General features: G+C 39.3%; 1 protein-coding gene and 1 pseudogene across 6 annotated transcripts in view; one reads left to right on the top strand and one right to left on the bottom strand.

Moving 5' to 3' along the window:
* slc39a11 (solute carrier family 39, member 11) overlaps positions 1-26,940 on the bottom strand; it is a 67,240-nt gene that overhangs the window by 24,830 nt on the left and 15,470 nt on the right. For 5 of the 6 annotated variants that reach the window (XM_061810797.1, XM_061810796.1, XM_061810798.1 and 2 more), the window contains exon 5: positions 3,835-3,970. In XM_061810797.1, coding sequence (XP_061666781.1) covers positions 3,835-3,970 — 136 coding nt within the window. The remainder of the gene's footprint in view (positions 1-3,834; positions 3,971-26,940) is intronic. The other variant, XM_061810801.1, reaches the window with a different exon arrangement.
* LOC133496109 (5S ribosomal RNA) lies at positions 18,109-18,227 on the top strand (annotated as a pseudogene).

The raw sequence follows: 26,940 nt of genomic DNA, 5'->3' as shown, positions 1-26,940 counted from the left end.
CACCTGTCATCTTGCTGCATCAACACCACACCAAAACTTTCCAAAATGTAAAATATACCAAAAAGAATTAGAAATGAGAACGATGATGAGTAGAATATTGGTTCAAGCAATAGTCAGTATGTGCATAATTAAAAAGATAATCTCAGAACTCCTCATGTTACTTGTAGTCAAACATCTACACTAACTATTGTTCTGCTGTTGTTTGCGCCCCTACTCCCCTTGGCCGTTCTGTCCTTGTCTGTTCTCTAAAACTATTTTTGTCCGGCTGCATTTTTAATAAACATTGGAACAATAAAATAAATACAAAAGTGGGAGTACTGTGGGAGCAAAGCAAAACTCTTCGGGCACAAAGACATGCAGAGGCACGATTTTGGATGGCCTGAACGGCACAGGTTTTAAAAAAAAAAAAAAAAAAAGATAATTTCAGAAGTATTTCCATGATTATGAGCGAAAACAAAATTCCAGAAAATGCGAAAGAAGCTAGGTGAATCATTACAATCTAGTACCAGGGAAGCCTACATGCATGCAAATACAAAGGATTTGCCAAAATGTCAAGACCCCAGCTAACTTTCAAGAACAGGAGACCCCGATTAGATGTAGCCAGAAAGCATAAAACGTCATCACTGTTCAAGAATCATGCTGATTATTTGGACAGACAAAACCTGTATCAACTTGAACAGAACGATTGACGAAGGAAAGGAAGAGGTTAAAATCCAAAGCATATCACATCACGTGTCCAACATGAAGGAGGCAATGAATAGGCGTGTGGCAGATTGCAAATTGAAGTTCTTACTAGTTGTTTTGACATGATGTCACGTCTAACAAAAGTAACTTTTAATACTAAAATGTATGTTGGGAGGACATATATTCGATGAGGTACAATAACAGTAAATGTAACGATCATTTTATTATTTTTTATTTTTTTAATGTACTCAATGTCCGTGAAACACCCTGTGAATATCAGCTGTGACTGAATGCCACACAATTCACTTTCCAAAGTGTGTGACAATAGTGAAGTTGCATTGTTCTCATCCTTTCAGCAGAACTAACTTCTTCTAGTCCAATTACAGGAAACTCCAATAACTGATTAAAATTCATACACAATGAAAATCCATTTTGGGACAATAATAAAAAATTCTGCAGGCCTAAATTCTATGCTCTCACTTTTACTTGTCTCCCCGACGGTGTGAAATAGTGTGAATGTAACACCCAGATGGAAACCACTTTTGACAATGTGGGCCCTGAGGGACTAATGAGCATTCATCTTTGTGACTGTCAGCAGACAAGGCTAGGTGACAGTGAGGGCTGGGGGGTTCATACATGAAAGTATTTTGTCTACTCCAATCTGCATTGTGTTTAGAGCAAAGATAATGATCAGCACTTGTTGCAATAACCTGCGGCAGGCTGGCAGTTGGCTGGATTTTACAGTGCAGGTGGCAACCCAGCGAGGTGCCTTTGAGCGGACATTAAGTGGATATTTGCAACGCCTGAACTGTCAGGCTCGATTCAGGGATGGAGATGTAGCTGATGAAAAAGGGATGTCAAGGGGTAAGTAAAAGTACGTTGAGGAACAGTGATTTCCACCGAAGTCTAAATATTACACAGTAACCGTCACATGAAAGGCCACAATCAGTGAGGCAGTTGAGATCTTCTACTTCTTTGTATGTAATACTATGCACATGAACCATAAGCAATTACAGTTTAGCAGATAATTTAGATTTCAATAATAGTTATAAACAGTCATCATACCCAATGGACATTATTATAAGTGGATATAAAAAGTCAATCTGTTCAAATTTCAGGTTTTTGAAAAAATGAGGGACACATTACTGGTGAAAAAAAGTTTGGAATACTTTATCTTGGGGTCATTTGAAGAAGGGTGCCTAGACATTTTGTATTTTTTTTTAATATCCACTGTATATTGAACTTTCTTCCATACGCAATAAAGACCACAAGGTTGAAGCACATTTGACTGATTTTAAGAATTGGCTCCCTGTGTGTTTCGGGTTAAATTATCAACTTCTTTGTTTTTCCCTCAATGACTTAACAGTCTTGGGCCAACATGTATATCTTATCCTCACAAAGGTCGTGGGAGTGCCGGAGCCTACCCCAGCTCTCTACGGATAGGAGGTACACCCAGGTTCCCAGGCAATCAAGGGCACATGGAGACAAACAACCATTCGTAATTACAATCACACGTAAGGGCAATTTAAGAGTCTGCAATTAATGCAAGTTTTTGGCATGTGGAATTAAACAGGTGCGCCAGGAGAAAACTCACACAGACAAAGGGAGAAAATGCAAACTTCACATGGGCGGGGCTGGGATTTCAACCCCGGTCCTCAGAACTCTGGGGCAGATGCTATAAACAGTCGTCCCACCGTGCCGCCTTAAAAATCACATGAATCAACATATTTTATTCATTGTTTTGTTATTTCAAAAGCTTGAAACAATAAAATTAAAAACTTCCAAGCAATTGTCATATCAAACAACCTACAGAATTAGTGAGACATTTCTAGGTTGCCTAACTGAAATTTTGATTTGCCAGATTCTGTATCGCACAATTAAAAACGCAGTGGCATTGCTATGTCAGTGTCAGCCCTTAGGTGGCAATTGCAATATTTATAGACATACCTAAAAATTGAAGATGTTCTTTTATACTAGTGTGTTGGCGTACGTGTCAGGAAAGCTGAAAATGAATCCAATTATTGTGTACTATGAGCAGACAAGAAACAGTTTGTATTCAATCTGGGGTCCTAAAGAAAGTTAATTATTTGACAATACTTAAATGTCACAATTATCTGTCTTTATATCAAGGGGCACAGGTTTGACCTTCTTGAAATTCAAGTTCAACATGGCTGCGAGACGTCCCTACATATAACAAAGTCAATTCATCCATCCTTTTCTATCGCAGTTGTTCAAGTGAGAAGCAGCCTATCGCAGCTGACTTTGGAAGAGAGCCTGGACTGCTTGGCAGCTAATTCCAGTACCCATATTGGCAAACAACCAGTCATATAAGAGTCCTCCATTAACCTATCATGCATGTTTTTTTGTTTGACTGTTTGGAACAAACATTTACTTGCTGTACCTAGAAAAACAGTTTGAATTGTTGAACTTTGGATGAATGCCATTCTTTCTTTCAAAGGACAGATTGGTCAATGAGTTGCATAATTGATTCAGATTGCAATCTCCTTCAGATGAAACAATTCCCCTTGTACTTCACACAACCCTTTTCAAATTTACATTTCTCTGAAACTATTTTTTCATTTCCCTTTCTGAGGTCCCCCTACAATAAACCCAAAAGCATTTTAGCTGTTTGTTTGCATCCATAGTATGAATAAACTGTATATGACACAATGCATATAACACTAGTCGAGCTTCATATTAATCAGTACCCAAGAAGCTGCTCCAAAAACATTGGCGTGAATATCACTTATTGTCATTCAATATTGCTTATTTGATAAGTTAATTAGATTTTTTTAAATCATTGAACAACACAAAATCCCAATAATAATTAATATACAGTAACCCGGAAAAAATGATTTTGTCATGATTTTATCCTATTCTTCAATTAATCAATGGAATAACCGATAGAATAATTGATTGTAAAAATATTTGATAGTTACATCCCTAATTGCATGCACTGTGTATAGAAAGCCAAAACCCCATAAATGACAACTACTATGTTAGAACAACAAAGAAACATGTGAGCAGAACCAAAAAGACCAGAAGTTTCAAAAGAAGCCATCAGAGAAGATTATGACAAATGTCTGAAGAGTTGTAGTTTCTTATTTTTTGTTTGTTTTTGAAGGGGTGGGTATATGAAGGGTGGCTTGCCTGGGAGAGGTCCAGTTCTACCTAGCTTGATGGCTTGTGATTCAGAAACTGGATGAAGCTGCTCCTCTTCTTTCTCTTTGACCATCTTGGATTCTGACGCAAGGGCCAAGGCAATGTTGGGGTCAGCAGATACACCCTGCGGAGAAAACAAAAATGGAACATTTAACATGAATTACAAAACTGCACGGAAATATGAACATATTTGTATAGTTGGATAAATAACCATCATTACCATGTACTTCACTAGATTCTAGGGGGGAAAGTCATTAGGCTCAGACCACAACAGTAAAACACATCCTGGACGTTTTTCCAATTATGATTTTATAATGGTAAAAATTTAGATTAAAGATGATCGAAAAATAAGATCAAACAATGAAGATGAAATATATAATTTGGTCTCAGTTGCTCTCTCACATTATTGCGTGGGCAAGACGCAATGAGGCGTAAAAGATGGCTGAAGCCATGAATGTGACACAAAGGAAAAAAGTTTGCTCAGGCATGAAGTAATGACTGTACGGGGAATTGCATCTGTCCTTTCAGCCATGCACACACAGATTTTTAGCCATTTCAGCATTGTCCACTTAAACACTTAGGTTATTTCAAATATTTCATGGCATACATGATAACCCATTTGATCTATTTTCAAACCAGGTATTGTGTACAAAGCTTTATTTGTGCGCCCTAAGCATGTATAAACCCAAGCGTCTTTCTTATTCACGCGGTAATTGTCTTCTGTCATGGTAGTGTCAAGAATATGAGAGGATGACACCTCGCAGGTAAATAGGGAAACCTTCTGGTCAGGAATCACTCAAAAGACAATCTTATAAACTGGTCCAAGCTTACCATTAAAACTATTTTACACAATTTTGTTGCTTAGGAAACACATCTTTGTCTCTCCAGGATTTCAGATGTGCACAATTTTAATTAAATTTAAATTTGCTCGCAAGGTAACAGATGAGATGGAGCCTATCCCAGCTGACTCTTGAGCATAAGGCAGGGTACACGATTTACTATGCCATGTCACACCACCATGTTTATGACACCAGTGATTTCTAAAAGAGCCACAGAAGAGTCAATGACTCCTTCTGTATAATCACTTTGCCAGAGCTCAACTTGAAGTTAAAAAAAAAAAAGCCCTTGCAGGTAAAAACTACATAAAGAGAAAACAAATGGCATATGATGACATTTATGCCAGGTTGGACACTAAAGAGACAGAAAAGGATCTATACAGGTTTGCCAGAGAGAGACAGAGATGGGAAGAATGTGCAGCAGGTGAGGGTAATTAAGGATAGAGATGTAAATGTGTTGACTGTTGCCAGTATGGATTGATGTAAAGAATACTTTGAGGAGATGTTAAACAAGGAAAAGGAGAGGGATGGGAAAACTAGAAGAAGCAGTTGTGGTGGACCAGGATGTAGCAAAGATTAGTCGGGGAAGTTAGAACGGAAGAAGTTGCAGTTGGTCCTGATGACATGGCTGTGGAGGTATGGAAATATCTAGAAGAATTGGCTCTGGCGTTTTTTTATCATCTGATTCAACAGAAATCTAGCAGGTGAGAAGATGCCTGAGGAATGTAGGAAAAGTGTGCTGGTGACCATTTGTTAGAACAAGGGTAATGTGCAGAGCTGCGGGAAGTACAGAAGAATAAAGTTAGTAAACCACACAATGAAGTTAGGAGAAACAGTAGTGGAGCTTAGAGTCTGGACAGAAGTAATAGCAAGCAACATTATGGTTTCATGCCTGGAAAGGAGTACCACAGATGCATTATTGACTTGAGGCTGTTGATGGCAAAGTACAGAGAATTTCAGGAGGAGGTACATTGTGTCTTTGTAGTTCTCGAGAAAGAAACTGACAAGAGTAACTAGAGGGGAACTTTGATACAGTGTGTGGAAGTCTGGAATGGCAGAGGAGTATGTCAGAATAGTACAAGACATGTATGAGGGCAGCAGAACTGCTGAGAGGTATGCTATAAGTGTGACAGAGGAATTTAAGATGGAGGTGGGACTGCATCAGGGATTAACCCTGTGCCCCTTCCTGTTTGCAGTGGTGATGCCTAGGTTGGCAGATGAGGTTAGACTGCCATTCCCATGGACCATGATGTTCTCAGATTATATTGTGATCTACTGTGAAAGCAGACTGGTGGACAACTGATGCATGATTGGAAAATTAGAGACTTTAATTTTCCCCATAGCTGTGAATGGTTGTCTATGTGCCCTGCGATTGCCTAGGGACCAGTTCAAGGTGCACCCTGCCTCTCGCCCAGAGTTAGCGGGCACAGCTTCAGCATGACCCTAGTAAGGAGAAAAGGTATGTAAAATTAATGGGTGGATTTCTCATGGCACAATAATTGTAGCGGCACGGTGGTTGGGAATGACTGCTTTAATGCATGCGGTAATATAATCATAAACATTGGGTATGTCATTTTGTTTAGTTTTGAAAAACTATTACTTTATCAAGTATTTGTGAAATATGTCGTGTCTTATAATCAGTCGTTTTTCAGGATGCTGCTTTCACATCATCACAATCCCCATGTTGATGTCAACAGGATTTCCACCCTATTATGCACATCTGTGTGTGCATGTCTAAGTGTGTGTTTTTTTTAAATGTCAGTGCATTTAAAATTATACTCTCATCCCCGTCAGTCTAAAAGCTGATCAATTAAAAGTATTTTAATACCTGGCAGGGTGTCATTTGCATTAGCATTTGCATTGCCCACCCACACGCACAGAGAATCATCCTGTCATCACTGATGCGTCCATTTGAAATGACTGATGAAAAATGACACATGGTTCTTGAATGTTTGTGTGGCTGTTTCAGCGGTGACTAGCGAAAACCATAAACTGATGTTCTTTTTACATTTTTTTTTGCAATTGTTTTAATACCATCTGAGCCTTTGTCATTTAAGTTTGACTGAGGCCGTTTGTTATTCTGGATTAAGTGAATTCTTGAACACTGCAGGTAAATTAACATTTTCTTGTCATCGTTCCAACATTCAAAGTCCCCATACTCAATTCTAGGGTCTGTGTTTTCTCCTTATCTTTCTCCCTAAAAAACAGCTTTCCACTTCTCCTTCGTCTTCAGCCCACAGGAGCTGAATTTCCACTGACGCCATGTCGGTTAACGGGGACGGGATCAGACATTTTTAACCCAGCCCTTGAGCATTCTTGTATGGAATTCTTTAGAAGAAGACTCATATTTGTTAAGCAATTTTTTAAGCTTGATGCTCTTCCTGACTCAACCCTCTGCATTTATCTGGGCTTGAGGCCGCCCTACAGTTCGCACTGGCTTTTGCCCCCAATAAGGCACCATTAAAAGTGTAACATATAAGGACCACCCTCACCCAATTGATGTAAGTTGAGAGTTAACTGTTTAAAAATGTGCAGCTCAAAACCCATATACAGTAAGTAACTTTGATCACACTGACTTTTTAGAAACATCTCCATCGGCTAATTTAACTGTCCCTTGAACACTTCTGTCAATCATTTTATTGATCACCAAAAAATTCCCAAGTGTGAAGATAAATCTGATCACGCGCCTGCTTTTGAAGAGCCACAGGCCAACAATGTTGGATAATGAACGTAGCGCAATATCACAAGTCACCTTTAAGACACTGTTGATATTTTCAGTAATCTAAGTGTGCTGTTAAAAGTTTGTAGCTCAACATCCAATTAAAAATGTTTTATCACACCATGCGGCCATGTGCCATTGGTCCCTGAAACTGAAATTCAAACTGGTGCCAAAGCTGTCTCACAACGGTTGTTTAAGCTGTTGGCCTTGGGGAAAAAACGCTTATACAATTTTGAATGGACTGCAAAAAAAACAGCAAATCACAAAATAACCTCGAGAAAAGCAAAGGGCTTTTTCAATAGCTAAAATCTCTCTTCAGCAGTGACTGATTACTAACAGAGGAAAAATAATTTAATATAGTGTAAAAGTACAGATGCAATCTCTGGGAAAAAAAAAAAAAAGTGAACAGACTGGCAAGCCACATAAATTGCCAATGGTGAAAGGAAAAAAAAAATGCGAAATCGTGTATGGCAGCGCATCTGGTTAGAGTGCTGGCCTCACAGTTCTGAGGACCGGGGTTCAAATCACGGCCTCGCCTATGTGGATTTTGCATGTTCTCCCTGTGCAAGCATGGGTTTTCCCCCGGCACTCCGGTTTCCTCCCACATCCTAATAACATGCAATAATTGAAGACTCGAAATTCCCCGTAGGTGTGAATGTGAGTGTAATTTGTCTCTATGTGCCCTGTGATTGGCTGGCAACTGGTTGAGGGTGTACCGTGCCTCCTGCCCGATTACAGCTGGATAGGCTCAAACTCTCATGAGGATAAGCGGCTCAGAAAAGGGATGGATGGATAAATTGTGTACACAAATTAATTGAGCCAAAACACATGCTGGGATGGAAAGGTTAATTAGTGGAATACTGTCAAGAACTAATGATTTACGAGATGGTCTGTGTGATTGAACGCAGCAACAAATCTAAATTTGATTCCAGAAAATCCAGTGCTGAATCATTTAATTCATTCATTCAGTACTAATAAACTAAGAACTTATTTGATAATTCTTTAAAACTTAAAACGGGTACACAGTGTCTTGACAAAATGTCTCTTAATCTTTTGTCGAAATGCACAACAGAAATAATTATAGGACACTTAACATTGACTAGGACCACTTAAAATGAAATCACTTTTCAAAGCGAAATAACTGTTGCTTTACCCCATTCCTCTGTTCTGAGCAGCCCATGCAATGCGAGGGTTTCGTTACCATGACAGGAAGGGGCACAGCAAGGTGATGAAACTTGGCAAGGACTACCACTTTCCAACAGAGTGTTGAAAAACAAAATGGAAAAAAAAAAGTGAGCGCCAGCACTTCATCACCAAGTCAACGAATTACGGTGCAATTACACGTTAATCGGTGACTGGATCGGTGTATGTGGTGGCCATGTTGAATGTGGGGCACGGCATGCCATGGCATGGCATGGATATATATATATATATATATATATATATATATATATATATATATATCCATCTACAGTGTAGTTTCTTCATATAATAAATGCAGTGGTACCTGTGTACTGGGCTCTATCAGCTGTCATAACATTTTCAATTACCAGTCACTTAACAAAACAATATTTTGCCTTGTGAAAGTCAAGCAAATGATGGGGGCAAAGGCTAAGTATTCCCTGAGTGAGAATGGCCATGAGGACAAGTTTTATTTGATAATATTAAGCCATCAATGAAATGCCGAGAGCACCAATTTGGCAAAGCTGTGCATGTGGCGGTGGAAGCAAGTGAAAAAGCCTGCCCATGAACTCGCTACCACACGGAGTCTATGTCTGCCATTGTGTGTGGCTTCGTGTCACACCAACACCACCAACTGCTTTATAATATAAAATCGAGCACATGGCTTCTAAATATACATCCTTCAGTGGTGACATTCAGCTGCTTGCCAGGGGCATGGAAAATCAATCCTGTTGAGATGTTTGTGACAGAGCCTCAATATCTCGGGCTTGTGTCTGCAAATAAACTGTCAAGACACCTCAAAACTAATGAAGCGATGAATTGTTATGCATTGCCCCGAGGAAAGGGAGTCACGTAATGTTTGACTTGTTTGAAATGATCTCATACAGAGTCAATAAAAACAATATAGTCCTCATGAAGGGAGACTTAATCCCAAGGCTGTAGTATTCTTTTCTTAACCTGGCTTTAGAACAGGTCTACCTGACATTTTAACAAGCTTGAATCTTTATTATATTTTTGTGTGTTCATTTATATACCATAATTCTTGTCTTGTAGAAATTAGCAGTATTATCATGGGGCGGACCTGGACTTTCAAGTAAACCAGTCGTCATCCCAGCCTACATGTCGTGGTCTGTTTGGCTCTATTTGTGGAAGTAATTCCCAGAGAACCGATTTCTTGAATTTTAGATTAGCTCACTTGCCAAGCTGAATGAGGTACATATTATTCAGGTTTACGTGAGGAATTGTATTTATGTTTATCATTTTGTTACTCTCTCCTAGCCAGTGATGGCTAGCAGCCTTGGATCACACTTGTGGCCACAGCAGACTTGAATGACGTTTCCCTTCCAGACCTGGCTTTATATTCCCTTCCAGACCACATGCTATGCCATACTGTACCAGAATCCAAAACTACATCTTACCTCAGACCTGTAAATCTTTATGCACCGTGATTGAATGCAATGAAATGGCTACCATACACATTCAAGTGCCATGAGAACAGTAACAAAAGTTAACAAAACATGAACCAACCAAAATACATACGCAACATGCTGAGGAAATACATATCACTGGCGTCAGGGAGAAACCTTGCAACTCCAAAACCCTCACTTTTCCGGAACCCCCCACTCCACCTCCAAAAAAATGCACATTTGTGGAGCGGTTAACATTGCATTGTCAAATACATCAGGCCATTTCCAAAACTTTATAATGGTCTGTAATTTATAAAAATGAAATACCCACGTGTGGACTGACCAATATAATCGATCTGTGAAAAAGTATGTTATTGATCAAAATTAGATGAAGTTTCTGCCAGACGCCAGTGATATGGTTCCCATCCTACCCCTCCAATTTTTCTAGTCTATTACGTACTGTTGCATTTTGTCAGGTTCACCACATTTTACTACGGTCGACTAGGTTTATTATTTGGACCGTGACTGTGAAAGCACATCTTTTGACAGTTTAAAAATGTAGCCCGCCGTCCACCAGGAACAGAATGTAATCATAATATAACCAGAGTAAAAGCTTCTCAGTGCCGGACAGCCAATATAGTCTGTGACATACTAAAGCAGCGCATGATCTCCTCGCTTCAGAAAATGGGCCGCAGGGCAGTATGCCAACATGAAAAAAAACCCAAATACACCTTGGACACTACCACTTTCTTGCTAAATAAACTCGATTGAAAGGTAATGGACTGGCGACGTATGTCTCCGGACCTAAATCCAACGTAAGTCATAATGGACCTTTCTGACCTGTCAATCACTTGTACTAAGTTAGCAAGATATTGTCAGAAATTATGTGCATCTCAGAGTACAACATGGATAAGGTTTAAAATATGCTGTGCAAAGTGTTTATGCCAATGGACCTTTCCGACCTGTCAATCACTCGTACAACAATAGCCAATCAGATAGTCGCATTGTCTTAAAACCCGGCTTGAGACACCCCTCTCATCGTATTGTCCCACAAGCAATGCTGGTTGTCAGTAGCATGTGCTTGGAAAAGTTAATGTTACAAAGAAAATGGTCCCCAGATGCACTTGGGGAACGTGCAATTCTGATGGAAGATATCCTACTAGGTTACAAGAGGCCCAGTTGATTAATTTTCCAAAGCCTAAAACACAGTTGAGGAAGTGTCTACGATGGATGAAGGCTTACGGAAGACCCCACGTACAACTAAATGTTAATATCAACAAACACAAGGCTGTATTTTCGAAGGTAAGTGAGGGAGAAGTATCTTCTCTGAGTTTGATTTAATTATTATCAGGGCTTTATACATTGCAGGAGAACAACTTCCACTTTGTTAGTGTATAACTGACCTGCTGAATGAAGTGTGTAATGTTTTATGTCGAAGAGTCGGGTTAGGGATACGTAAATGTGCGATGTCATGCAAGAGAAATCTCTATGTGCCTAATTGGATCTCATCAGACTTTTAAGACAGAGCACTAGATTCGTTTACGAGCCAAGTCAAATGAATACACTCACTCACTTATAAAGACTACAATGACATTACTCGTGATCTTTCCAAGTAAAAAGTACTCACCCTGCTTTACATGCGCAGTACGATTCCACTATTTTATCCTGTTCGATTTCAATATGAAGTTTGTGAGGCATCAAACTTTTTTGCATTGATCGCTAACATTTCCTTGAAACTCTGACATTGCGTCCTCCTCTGTCCAAAATTTTAACCCCGTGTCCATATCCTTGTGTGAAATAGTTGAGACGTCTCTGTAGAACTCTCTTGGACAAGGCTGACACATTTGGCAAAAAAACATACCCCAATATTATCTGGAATAGGCGATAGAGTATCGACTTCAATTATGTTCTGTTCAATCGCCATTTTACAAGCTTGTGGGACATGGCTAAGAGGGCGGAGCTCAAGATCGCCATCAGAAAGGTCCGTACTGTATTTGTGTAAAAACAAGTGCCAGTAGTTGTATGTTAAAGAGGAAGTTGCCTCCACCGATCCCTGATGTTTCCATTTACTGTCATTACCATTTTCCTTGAACTGTCAGTTATGAAAACAATTTGAAGATTGTTGCAATGGTTATTTAGATGCTATCATTTTTTTTCTCAAGCAGCCAGGGGATAAGTGTGCGAGAAAGTATCTCGTGTCCGCCTGGCTCCCACTCTAGTGAAGCAGTTGGAAAAAAAAAAAAGAAAGAAACAAAGGAAAAAAACATTAGCTATATATATATTTCCCATTTCCCCTGAAAGAAAATACCAACACCCCCTAGCAAGCTGCATCCTTATCAGGAAATACAGACAAAACAAGAGCTTGCTGCTATACACGGGATGTCTGGCTAAGAAAGGTTACACTGGAGTGAGTTATGGAGCAATAAAATAAAACATGAAAATGTTGTATGAGTAATTTTGCCAATTCATTCTCTATGAAATCGTTCTTACCTTTTTGTGATGTTATCATTAAAAAACAAGCAACTGAAATGCATTGAACTCAAGATAATCTACAAGATATGGTGACATTTTGGGACTTGAGAAGAGCATTTTTCCAGAATAAACTGGTTGAATTCCAACTTCTACAACTTCAGAAGCATTGGACAATACCAACATTGTCTTATCAGACAGAAAATGTAAACGTGTTATCTACTAAAACGTGCAGTACATGCAATACATTGTATGCATACACAAAGACAGAGAATCCTTGCAGAATTTCCGTGGTGTGTCTGAGGGCCACTGAGTTTACATGGTGACATTTCAGACAACAATGATTATTCAAAAAAAGGGGACGAGAGCCAGCGCAGTAGGAAAAACACAGAACAGACACTCGCCGCCTTTTGGAAAGTGATATTCAGTATGGAGCATAAGCTCGATGTCAATCTTGTGAATAAATGAGGTGGAGCGAAACTGCTGGCTGCATGAATCACCGGGTTATGCAGGACCTCTGATACTTGCAAATCCCACTGGCTCCCCGGGCTAGATTCACACGCAATCAGCCACCATCAGGTACTACCATTAATGAGTAAGAGCAAATGCTGCAAATCCTTCGTAATGGACGATGGTAAATTATGTAGCAACAGTTCATCAACATGAAGCGTACTCTGTCTGTCACAAAGCCCTGATCTGAATCCTACTGAAAAATTTGTGGGCAGATTTGAAAAGGTGTGTGCGAGCGAGGCAACCGACAAACCTGACTCAGGTACACCAGTTCTGTCAGGAGGAAAGGACCAGGATCACAGCACCCAGTACTGTTAGAAGCTTGTGGGAGGTTACCCAAAACATTTGATCCAACTCATGGAGTTCAAAGGAAATACTAAGGAAATGTATGTAAAGTTATGACCTTGAAGAAAATAAGACAAAATTCTCTAGGGAAATTATCTCTCTCCTTATTGTGGCATTTAAAAAAAATTATAATTTTGGTGACCCTGAATGACCTGAAACAGGAAAAGTTTAGTCAGGTTTGACTTCAGTCAGTGAGACAGCAGATAGCTGGGATAGGTTCCGGTACTCCTGCAACCCTTGTGAGGATAAGTGGCTTAGAAAACAGATGGATGACATTAATTCTGGAAAAAATGAGTTGCCATGACAGGTTTGTGTGCTGCTTCTGGTGTAGGAAACAGGGACACAACGACAAACAAAAGTGACACGTTCGTGCTACTGTTGCAGACAATTACATAACCATGATGTTTTGATGTGTGTCATACCCTGCAGGCGTATATTGTCCTTCATGCTCCCAAACTGTTCGTAGCATCTTATTTTACATACCAGTGCACTCAAAAATGGAAAATTGCTGAAGTATTTTTAACCAAAGAATGCAAGCCTGCAACTTTTAGGAGTAATATCATTACATTGTTTTATAAATTTGCATGTTGAAGAAGAGTGACTGGAGAATTGATTTTGAACGTATACGCAAATTAAGTCTATCTGCTGGGCACGCACAGAACCACTCACCACAGTAATCTAGTTTGGCTGCGTTGAATCAACGCAAGATGCAATTTGTATGACACAAACCTATAATTGCCATCAATGACATGCACAAGTTTTGAAAGTGCCTGCCCTTTTCCACTCAGTTTCATTTCGCCTCTTTACCAAATAGATTTGTGAAGGAATCATATGGCATGTCGGGATGTTAACGCACATCGTGTCTTCTAAACAGCTCCCAGTATTGTAGTTTAAAGTGTAATTCGTTTTGCTCACGCTGTTTAAATGAAAAAAACCATCTGGTTTGTCAGGTTGGCCTTAATGGAATAATAGATTATTTTTTTAAAATTTCTGACTCGTGATTGCAATGTATTGCAATTATGTGAATTCATGAAGAGTTTCAGCTACTGGAGACAAAGTAAGCAAAAAAAATAAATAAATTGAGAGGTTCCTGTGATTTTACTCTTAAATGCACAAATGCATTTCAAGAGAAAAGTAATCCCATGATCGTGAGGGAAAGAGCCATTACTAATGCAGTGACTGGCGTCAACCTCAAACGACACTCTCTCGCCCCCAAAACGACTTGACATTCACTTGGCCTCATTTCAAATGCCTTTGCTCCTGAAGTCATTTATTTTATTTGTCGAAACTGGTCCACGCACCTGGCTGAGCAATTTACGAGTCGGCCGTCATTATGTTGTTTTGCATTCAAGACAGAATCCAACAAAAGCGGAGGAAAATAAAATGGTCACAATTAGGAGGTTGCAGTGCACTTAGTCACGATGCACTAAAAAGTTATGAAAAAAGTTCTAATTATTCTCTTTTGCTGATTAAATAAATAGCACTTGCCTTATACAGCACCTTTAAGAAGTAACATTTCTAGCAGCAACTAAATGCAAAAACAAATTATTACCGAGGATGACAATTTTTGACTAGAGGCAATTCAATAGTGTTTTTCAGAAGATCAACAGATGTGGTGAGGTAGATCTCTTCAGAAACACTTATAAGAGAGGACACCTGCAACACTGAGGACTTAGTATGCAGTCACAAGGGAGCGTTGGCCCAAGTTGATCAGACTGAGGACTGGCGTCTTTGTTTTATATGTGGTAGCAAGCAGAACTGGTAATGATGGCTTGCATCTTTGCTTTTTGCAGATAATTTGGCTGTTGGCTTTATCAAGTGATTTCTAACTCTTGCTGGAGCAGTTCATAGCAAAGTGTGAATCGGCTGGGATAAAAATCCGCACCTCCAAATATGAGACCCTGGTCCTCAGTTGAAAAACGGAGGTGTGCCCTCAACTATGGTCACGAGTTGTGCGTCGTGAACGAAAGAACAAGATTCAAGATACAAACTGCCGAAATGAGTCTCGTCCGCAGGGTGTCCGGACTGTCCCTTACAAAAAGGGTGAGAAGCTCATCGTCTGGGAGGGGGCCAGAGTTGAGCTGCTGCTCCTTCACATTGAATTGAGAGGACACAGATCAGGTACTGTAGCTTGGAAATCTGATTCGGATGCCTCCCAGGCACCTCTCTTGTAAGGTGTTGAGGGCACGTCGCACCGAAAAGTAACCCCAGAAACAACCCAGAATGCACTGGGCTCTACTACGTCTCTCGGCTGGCATAGTAACGCCTCAGGATCCCCCCGGAAGAGCTGGATGTAGTGGCTGGGGAAATGGAAGTCTGGGCATGCATGCTAAAGCTACTGCCACCGCGACCTGACCTTGGATAAATCGATGGGTTATCAGCCAAGTGAAAAGAAAAATTTTAAATTCTATTACTTAAATATTTAAAGGCGATGGTTTTAGTATGATTGTTTTTTTTTTGTGTGTAAAAATGTTTGAAAAGGATGGTAGGATTTCAGGATTTGATTCACTAATTTGGAAAAAAAAAAGATGTACTAGATTTTTGCCTTCATTTGTTGCTTACAATAAGTGTTTTCAGGTTATTGTAAACAACATAAAGGCCATTTAATCTAAAAATGTCATAAGCTGCTTTAAAGATTCAACTGACTTGTTTTGTTGCTTAGAATAGGTGTTTTAAGCATATTTTAAGAATTAATTTCCTTGATTTGATGCTTAGATTAAGTGTGTCAAGCTTCTTTTAAGCTTTATGTAGATCTAGATATTTTTTCATATCTCAACAAATCTAAGTAGGTAAAATTCACTTAATGACCTGCCAGATAATTTCATTTGTTTCTTGAAAATTTGAGTACTTATCTACTGTAGCATTAATCAGATGTGTGTTTGCAGTGCACATATCCATCCATCCATTTTCTGTAACACTTATCCTCACTATTAAACTAATTAAACAATCCAATAAGTATTCGGGTGTTGGACTTCAAATATAACACTTTAGAATGCAATGTTTTAATTTTTTACTTTTGTTGGTTTAAGAGGTTTTCTCATCTTCAGTTATTGTGATGATTGATAGAGGGATGATATCCCATTCGATGTTTGCATATCCATATATGTTTGCCATTGATTATAAAATGTGATGATAATACACCTAATATAAAATATAACAGTACACCTAATATCTAGAAATTACAACTTGGCACAGTGAATTTGGAACAGCCTGGTAGAGATCCAAAATGCGCAGCCAAAATGATGTGTCGCAAATATAAAACTGAAGCTCTGCTCTGCTAGTTAAGCACTGTGACTAAGCTGCTTCTTTCAATCGAAGCAATCATGCTGTGGTACAGGAAGTTCCAAGCACTGATTGTATTAATTTGCTGCTCCAGCTGCTGCTGCAACTGTGACACCAATAAAGTGAAAATAGAAAAAGAATCTCCTCAAAGCAAAATATAACAGCACACTCAACATACAGTATATACATGGATTTACATTTAAGGTCTGTCAGGCTACCAAACAACGCAAACTAAAACAAGCAGAGATTCCAACAGCTTCTTCCCTCTTGCCCTTAAATTCTTAAACAGTGAACCTACAATTCCGTTGCGACAAGCTGCCAATTTTTGTCTTGAGTTCATTGTCACATTTCTGTCAGGCCAATTATACATTACTTGGACAATCACTGTAGTTGTCTTGCCATATTGCACTATTTGCATCAGTTGTTGAGCAATACTGGCCACTCATGTGGCTAAGTAGAATTTGCACCGCTTTCACAGTCGACTGAAGTGTATCTGTAACAGCGACACAATCGACATTGTCCCAAATTATCGCGCTACGGGTCACTTCAAAGGGTCACTTTCATGAAATTCATGCTTTTTAGTTTGTTATTAATGAAAAAACGGCAGCTGACATGGACCCATGCGTTTTTTTCACCACAAAACATGATTTTGACGTATACAGACAGCTTTTTGTAACTCCCGCCATGAAAATCCTCTTGAGGGATTTGTTTTCGAGAAGAAGCAGGAAGTGACATACACGGCAGGACCACCCTCAAGTGGACTCATTTGTTCCTATTAGTTTTACCTGCGGGAAGGTAGCATGTTGTTCTTTCGTGTTAGCCAAAATGCCGGCTGGTTGCATTGCTGGATATTGTTGGAAACCCCGGGAGGATGGATTCATTCTTCATACTTTACAAATACACATGCTTCGTCGTGAAAATGGATTGAACGGGTGCAGAGGACGAGAGCTTCGTGGGTTCCAAATGACAGGTAGGTGTGTATACAGCTACGGAAAAAAAATTGTTTCTCGTCACGTAACAAAAGATCCGCGTACGTATGGCAGGCGTGCTAAATGTGTCGTAACTTGGATGTCGTAAAATGACACTTCTGCAACTTTGCGCATGGATGACACGCTCTCTGCTCATGTTCATTTTTTCGTATAGACATTGAAGTGAATGTTATATGTATTTTTCATTACAATATGTATTTTAGAATGTTTATAGGGATGACACTTGACCTTTAAACTGGATACAGTTCTTGAAGTCCCCGCGCCCTTTGTACAATAGTCATTGCTCTGTTAGTCATTCAATCTGCTCTAAATGCTCGAGGACTCTTTTAGCACAATTGCCAATCAATAAATAAATAAATTGTATCAGCATTACAAGATCACAAACCATTCTTCTCAAAGTCTTTATGTCTCAAATCTGTCGATTGTTGTCATACTAGAGTGGCTCCAAATACCAGAGACAAATTCCTTGTGTGTTTTTGACATATTTGGCAAATGAAGATGATTTGATTCTGATGTTGATATCATTCTACGGCCACGCTACCCAGAGAATGCCCAATCTCGTCAGATCTTGGAAGCTAAGCGGGTTTGGGCCTGGTTAGTACTTGGATGGGAGACCACCTGGGAATACCAGGTGCTCTAAGTGTCTCTCCCCAGCTAAATGCAGCAGAGTTGCGCCAAGAAGGGCATCCGGCATAAAAACTGTGACAAACAAATATGCGTTTATCTAAGATAACACGCTGTGGCAAACCCTAATGGGACAAGCCGAAAGGAAAAGAAGTAGTTGATGATATCATTCTGTAATTTGTGTCAGACATTACCAAGTAATAGGTACCAGATAAGTTAATGCTTTTTTTGTACTGTGGACAAGTGATATTATTGCCACTTTCCATCTCTTGAACGTATCTAAAAAGTAACTTTTTTCTAATTGAGTTCATTTTGAAATCAAGTAATCAGTAAAGTAACTTAGTTTTTCTAGGCAAGTGTGGCAACACAGGTTATGTGTTTGTGTGTTTCGTAATACATTCATATATTTGGTCTATGTTTTACTTTTTTTTTTTCTTTTGTGTCAGTAAACGCAAAGAAAGGTAATTTCAGCCCTCTGCATGTTCTGCATGAACAATATTCCCAAAAACCTCTACCATTTGCAGCTCTATCAACTTTAACTCTTGTGGAAAGACTTTCAGCAAGCAGTAGGGGTGTTCTTGTGGGAATTTTCACCCCTTCTTCCAGGAGCTTATTTGGGAGGTCAAACAGTGATGTAGGGTGAGAAGGCCTGCATCACTGTGCACACAAAATCAACCCAAAGGTGTTCTATCAGGTTGAGGGCAGGACTACACGCAGGCCAGATACGGTAAGTTCATTCATACCAAATTTTATCCTCTGTCTTCATAAACCTCACTTTTTGCACTAGTGTACAGAGTTACCACCAAACAGTTTGACTGTCCAAAATCTGTTGGTACGGTATGCTACAGTATTGAGAGTTCCTTTCACTTGAGCTCAGAGGCTAATGTTTTGGATATTTCCTACTTTGGAGAAATAGGTTGGAGATGGCCTCTTTGAGTTCCAACAGGCATTAGTACACAAATCAAGGTTCATAAAGACATGTTTGGGAGAATTCAATGTAGATAAACTTGTATGGCCTGCACAATTCCGACCTCAACCCTCGAGAACAGTTTTGAATAAATTACAGCAGAAACAGAGACACAGGCCTTTTCGTCCAACATCAGCGTGTAAACTCACAAATTTTGGAAAGCCTTTCCAGGAGAGTTTAAGATTAGACCCCATGGATAAATAATAAGATGTCATTTAAATTCATATCTGGGTCAAGGCAGGTGAGGGACATCTTTTGGCATTATAGTGTTTATTGAAGACTGACAATAAAATGCAACCATACCATACTGCAAGTACTGCACTGCCAACCCTCCTCTTTGCTATTTGTGAACATAATGGACCACTGTGTCATTACAAGGTTAGTTTTCATGTTGGGTTAGGTTTTCAGCTCTTTTGAAGAAGGTATAAAATCAACTGGAAAATGTATTGTCAGAACAAGAAAAGGACCCCTAATAGATGGAAGGGGTCTCTCTGGCAGCAGTCGTGGAAGCAAAGAATCAAAAGAATGAAAGCAGGTCAGTTTTGTTCAACGCTGTTACGTGTGCACGAGAAGAAGACATTTGTGTCATGGGCAGGTTTCTAGCAATGTTCATTCAATATTGCTTCCAAGGTGGCTCTAATGGGGTGGAAGACACAACACCACCTCAAATAATAACACCGATATTATACACACGAGGGAAAGAGGTTAAGCAGATGGTACAGGATGCAAAATAAAGTATAATACTATAATAAAGTACTGAGAAAAAAAGAATCAGGATGGGGAACAAATAAAGTTTATAACATCGATCACTGTCATTCCTGTACACACAGAGAGAAACCCATGAAGTTTATAATTGTGCATTGTCTTTATCTTGCTTTCTAATTGTCATTCCACAGTTGTAAATTCTGCTTAACTGTGACGGTCTGAGCATTGTTTCTGGCCGCCAAACATTCCACTAAAAGGCTTTGTTAGGAGAATCCAAGAAAAATTGTGATTCATGACCAACACCATACATTGGAAATTACTTCAGCCCGCGTACAGTGAAGGACAAAAGTCCTCTCAGGTTTAGTTCTCCTATTCTGTCTGGGTGAGTGTTTCTGCTCAGAAGATTCGGTGCTAAATTTCAAATCTAATCTGTGAACACGACTCAGGTTTCAAAGCAGCATAGCAGCCTGGAATATGCGGTTTTATTATTCATGTCTTAACTGACTACAAAAATGTAACTATTTCACAAAGCCCCAAAGCAAACCCACAAAGCAAAGCCCCTACTGTCTTTCTGTGGATCTGCATTGTTTTCGGCATATTACTCATGTTGTCTTGTTCTGTCTTTGACATGTACCTTAATCTGTTTATGTAATTTTTCTGCTGTTTTCACATTGAATGTCCTTCTTCTGCACATGCATTTCCCAGCAGCGTATATACATAACAGGCAATGTCTTGAGTATATAGAATTTGTATCTGTTGAGGATTAGATGTTAACGAACCACACTTACCAAAGTCCCTCCAAATTTGCTGTATTTAATTGTTCAGTGGATTACAAATTAAATTTTAATTTGTAGAGTCAATCAGTGATGTCATTGATTGGATCGGGGAATTGAGCCGAAAAGAAGATTTGGATAGAAAGCAAAATATTGGCCAATCACATGAAGCCAATCAGATCGATCGAATTTGTTTCTCAACTATTTGGATACAAGTGACAATAGAGTAGTACAAATACGTGTAACAAAATACACAAAAATACCTGGGTTTGATTGGTCATGCCTGCACTCCACTGCAGGCATGAACAATCAACCCACACTTAATCCAAATGTTACACTTTAATAGTCAGAAGTGGGGAATTATAATGTTGCTGAAATGCTTCCCTGTCAAACACATCAGTACATAATGTGGGTTGAGAGTTATATGACAAACCCACACACCATCAACTACATAAAAGGACTACAAAACTTAAGCAATAAATGCACCCACCCCACGGGCTCTTTTCTCATGTTCATCATACGTGGGACGTTAGGTGCTTCTTCAAATGTTTGTCCTCAATTCCTCTGTTCGAGTTAGTGGACATGCATTACGTTTCATGCCTCTTGTACATAATCAGCTGGGATAGGCTCCTGCGGACCCATGACATAAACAGAAAATGGATGGATATTTTTTTCCCCACTTTTGTGAGCTGTATCTTGAACCCGGATAGCTACCACAGTGAGTGGGTGGGTGCATAACAGTGATTGGATATAACCTCCACAGGGCATGTCTTTTATCTGCCAAACTGAAGAACTGCAGTCCATAAGGGCGTATTGTTCCATGAAGAGCACACCGAACGGTGCTTGGTTTTACGAGGCAACTGTCGACTCTAGATGAATCTCAGTGAATAGAAAATTTTGTTTTGCATTTCAATCATAATGTGTTTGACTTGAGGTTCTACTATAGCCATAGTTGGTAGAGGTATTCAATTTAGCCTCAGCAGTAAAGCATCTTTGAATTTCTGCTCTTGGTGATGAATTCTTAAAAACTCTAGTCACTGCTTTCACCTTGTTACATCACAGGCTGCAGCGCTCTTCCCATTTAATTCATTTTCATATTCTTTGCTCATTGTTCCTCTCTTACTTCTCCTCTTTCTTTACCTGGTTCCATGGTGACTGTAAGGGAAATGTTGAGCTGCGATAATAGCAAGCATGAAATCAACTGGGAACATAGGGGGTCTTTAACACAAATACAAATGGTGCCATCAGTGTTTGGACAGCTGCTGGTAGCCACTTTTACTGGTTCCTCAACAAACAGCAAAGTTGAATGAAAAGAGCACTGGGAAAAGAAAAAGATAGATTGTGAGAAGATTGTTTGATAAGATAACAGAAAAAGGGTTAGGAGTTAATAAGTGGGGGTGAAAAGGACAGCGAGCATGATGGATTGATTGGTTGGTGATAATTGCCAAGACACCTGTAATTACCATAACCTCTTCCTTCTCCTTGTTATGAATACAGATACAGAAGAATACAGATTTTTTTTTAAATCTAAAATGTCCATCCTTCGTTGTTAATTTTGCCAAAATCTCAGTTGTGTTCTTCAGATATGAGTGAAGATAGACTGTTAGTACTACATAATGTATTCACTGACAGTTCAAATGTAATCCACTCAGTGTATCTTATTGTGTCACTATCTTTTGTATTTCACCTTACAAGGGCTTTTACCAACAAATGGAGGCTGATGTCATGGTGCACAATATATCAACTGATCCTGTGGCCTCTGTCCTGTAGCATACAAGAGCCATTTGGCCAACTGGACAGAATGACCAATGAGCAGAGCACAGCAAACACATGGCATCTTTTGTGTTTGCTGTGACTGGAGATGTCTTATACTGGAGTGAGCAAATTGACTATTTTGTCATGGTTACCAAGGGTGAAAGTTGAGGGTATGTAACAATATGACACTTCCCTATAAGATTTATGAAGTTTATTATGAACAGGTCATGCCATGCTCTCCTCTTATTCTTCAGGCTTCTGTGACTGACCAGGTGAGGATGGTCAGAATCTAATGCGACAGACCCTTGGTACCAATGGGGCAAAACTTTACATTAATAGTTCACACTCTATCTAGGTAAAAGATGTAGTAGTGTAAAAATAGCACATAAAACATTTGGCGCTCTAGTCAACCCACATTTCTAGTAGAGCAATCATTGACTGAATCAATGACAAGATCAATCTTATTGTATTTCAACATACGTTGACCTCCTCTTCTGTATTATAGGTCAATATTGGCTTTTAAGAAATTACAGCCGACAATCTTTTTATTACTCCCTGGGACGTTCTGTGCTGCCATCTTGTATGTTCGAGTCCGAAATCTAATTTAGTTTCAGAATGAGATGGCAGATCTTATAAATCAGCATCTGTGTACTTTAACTGTCATAAATGTATCAAATGAAATCAACAACTAATGTAAAACAATATCTTACACACATATATATATATATATATATATATATATATACACACACACACACACACACACACACACACACACACACAGAGTGAAGAAAGGGTCTGAAAGTTTCCTCTGAGTTGCATGTCCACTGTGAGAGAGATAATCTAAAAAGAAAAATCCAGAAATCACAATGTGTGATTCTTTTTTTTTAACGGTTTATTTGTGATACAGCTGCAAATAAGTATTTGAACACCTGAGAAAACCAATATTAATATTTGGTACAGTAGCCTTTGTTTGCAGTTACAGAGGCCAAACCTTTCCTGTAGTTGTTCACCAGGTTTGCACACACTACAGGAAGGATTTTCACGTATTCCTCCACGCAGATCTTTTCTAGATCAGATAGTTTTCTGGGCTGTCGCTGAGAAACACGGAGTTTCAGTTCCCTCCAAAGATTTTATTTTCGGTTTATGTCTGGAGACTGGCTAGGCCACACCAGAACCTTGATATGTTTCTTACTGTACCACTCCTTGGTTTTCCTGGCTGTGTGCTTCGGGTCATTGTCATGTTGAAAGACCTAGCCACAACCCTTCTTCAATGCTCTGACTGAGGGAAAGAGATTGTTCCCAAAATTCTCACAATACATTGCCAAGGTCATCCTCTCCTTAATACAGTGCAGTCATCCTGTCCCATGTGCAGAAAAACATCCCCAAGGCATGATGCTCCCACCCCAATGCTTCACAGTAGGGAAGGTGTTCTTGGGATGGAACTCTTCATTCGTCTTCCTCCAAACACGGTTAGGGGAATTATGACCAAAAAGTTCCATTTTGGTCTCATCTGACCACAAAACTTTCTCCCATGACTCCTCTGTATCATCCAAATGGTCATTTGCAAACTGAAGACGGGCCTTGACGTGTGGTGGTTTAAGCAGGGGAACCTTCCGTGCCATGCATTATTTTAAACCGTGACATCTTTGTTTATTACCAACAGTCACCTTGGAAACGGTGGCCCCAGCTCTTTTCAGGTCATTGACCAAGTCTTGTCATGTAGTCCTGGGCTGATTCCTCACCTTTCTAAGCATCATTGAGACCCCACGAGGTGATATCTTACAGGGGGGCTCCACTCCGACTGAGATTGACCGTCATGTTTAGCTACCATTTTCTAATAATTGCTCCAACAGTGGATCTTTTTTCACCAAGCTGCTTGACAATTTCTCCGTAGCCCTTTCCAGCCATGTGGAGTCGTACAATTTTGTCTCTGGTGTCTGTGGACAGCTCTTTGGTCTTGGCCATTTTACAATCTAATGCATCTAATTCAGGATAATACATGGAGTGGAGGTGGACTTTTAAAGGCGGACTAACAGGTCTTTGAGGGTCAGACTTCTAGCTGATTGACAGGTGTTTAGAAAACGTGTTTTTAAAACAGTGATTCTCAACAGGTGTGGGCACTTTAGTCTGAGGTGTGCACTCATCAGGTGTGCTGCAGGAAATTATAACATTTCTAATTGCTCAGGAAAAACAAATACATTTATTGACAAGAAATAATGTATCTTTGTTCATCTAATTATGCCAGGGAGGAATAGTGACAGCCAGAACAAATAAATGCTCTTAGACTGCAGCAAGTACAGAAAGTAAATATATACTTTTTGTGATATTTTTGTTTGTTGGTCGGCCATGAGATCTTTCAATTATAAAATGTATGCCATATCTCCATAAAAGTTAGACATCAGTAATTTAAAAGCCACAATTTTCATTGGTCTATAAACCAGATCTATAAATAAAGAAATTTCCGCACTTTTGCTGCTCTACTTCGAAGTGGCCATCGTACAAATAGAACTGCAGGAGCACACTGCAGGATGCTCCATGAGCTGAAGAAGAATCTACAGCCTCTGTTAAGGAAAAACATCTCTTAATTCTAGCATCTCTGTTGTTAAATCAACTATAAGGAAAAACATGAAAGAGCGGTTGTCATTGGAAGAGCTATCGGATGCTCTAGAGTGCTACTGTCTATCTATTTTGTGGACAGATCAAACCAAAGTTGAGCTGGAGTGGATGCACAATCCAGTGTAAAGAAAATAACATTGAGCAGACCCACCACCATCAAAACCACATCCAAACTCTTAAGTATGGTGGCGAGAGCAGCAGGATCCTAGAGTGTTTTGAAGGGATTTGAATAATTGATGGAAAAATGTCTTCCAAGCTTATTGAGCCATTTTGTACGAGAATTTAAGACTATCTGTCGGTCAAATAAAGCTAAACACGACAGCAGCACAGACCACAAAAGTAAATCAAGAATAGAATGTCTTCAACAGAAGAAAATAAGCCTTCCGGAGTGGCCCAGTTAAAGTCCTGACATGAACCCCAATTATGATCTTGTGGCATGTCAGAGGAAATATTTATGAAATTTAACTGTTTTGTAAAGACATACAGTGTGTCTTAAAATTCCTCCTGACCACTGTGCAAAAATCTGATCTGCACCAATAGGAAATGTTGGTTTGAAGTTATTCCTTCCAAAGGAAGCTCAATAGGTTATGAAAGCCAATAATATTATGGAAGTGTTAATTGTTTCTGTAGTATTAGTTGAAGCAGACTAATGTGATTTGGACTGTATGTAGGCACATGGCTAACAATCATGATTTAGATGTCTGCCTGCATCTCAATGGGATTTACAGAGACAGCACTGTGATGAGGATAAAAATGTGGATATCCTAACCAATGGGCTTTGAGGTGACTCCAACACGCTTTTATTTATTCAAATTTTTCACAACTGAATGGAATTCTAATGAATACGTTTTCACTAACTGCAGTTGATGGGGACAAGTCTGTCTGCAATGCATCTCAAGAACTGTCGTTTTGCATCCCAAATGGGTTATACCATTTGTGGTTTGGAGTGTCTCTCTAATTTGGTATTTTGGACAAACTATAAAATCTTAAAAAGGGGCATCCTGGGCATTCACAACCCAAATTGTAAAAAAAAGTAAAAGTGCCTAAAGCACATCAAAGATTATTTTAAAAAATAATAATACAAAAAATTGGTGCTGCATTGGACTTCCAAGATTTTTAAAGCTTTTTTTTTTAGAAAACAATACAAAAAAATATGTTCATATCTTAGTTGGCTTAATCCATGAAAGTCACCAGAATCATTGATCAAAGTCTTGAAAATAATACAGGGATTCCAATTTAGTCAATTAATAGTCTCTGGTACTTCGACAAGTGAGTCTTGAAAGCATTTGAATAACAAGCAAGCACGCATACTCAAGACAGTTGCACAATGTTAAGGATGATTCTGAACTTTGAATATGGGATAGCATTGTCCTCTACCTGCCACTGTCAATGGTAAACAGTTTGTGTGTGCTTCGTGTAAACGTGTGCGTCATCTTTTATAAGTCTATGACAGTGATGTGTCTGCTGCTCCTTCATATGCAATTTGTGTCATTGCTTCTGTCCTCGTGTGACCACAGAAGCTCAAGGCAACAGCTGTTCTCTGCTACTTGGACCACTGTCACTTCTTCACATTTCGCATGTTTTGTCGAGACCTAGTCTAACGTGTGTCCTCTGATTAAAATATTTAGTAGATTTTTCCTTTTTTTTTGCATAAAACTTGGGAAATGGTTTTCATTAAATGTTTTGGATCAAGTCTCTTTCTCTCTCTTTCTCTCACACACAATTTATCTGTATGTTCTTTTCGAAAAAGCCCATAATGCCACCACTGACTTTGCCCCATACAGTTATTGGGGCTTACTTTGACTCATCATATGCGAGACACGGCAGCCCTGAACATTTGTCTCCAACTCTTGTCATCTCGCGGCTGCAAATAGTTTAACTATTTTGTGCTGTAATACTTTTTCTATTTTGTT

This window comes from Syngnathoides biaculeatus, chromosome 22, assembly GCF_019802595.1.
Source record: "Syngnathoides biaculeatus isolate LvHL_M chromosome 22, ASM1980259v1, whole genome shotgun sequence".
Taxonomy (NCBI): Eukaryota; Metazoa; Chordata; class Actinopteri; order Syngnathiformes; family Syngnathidae; genus Syngnathoides; species Syngnathoides biaculeatus.
Note: the sequence above shows the minus strand (reverse complement) of the source record. Positions and strands in the feature narration are given on the sequence as shown.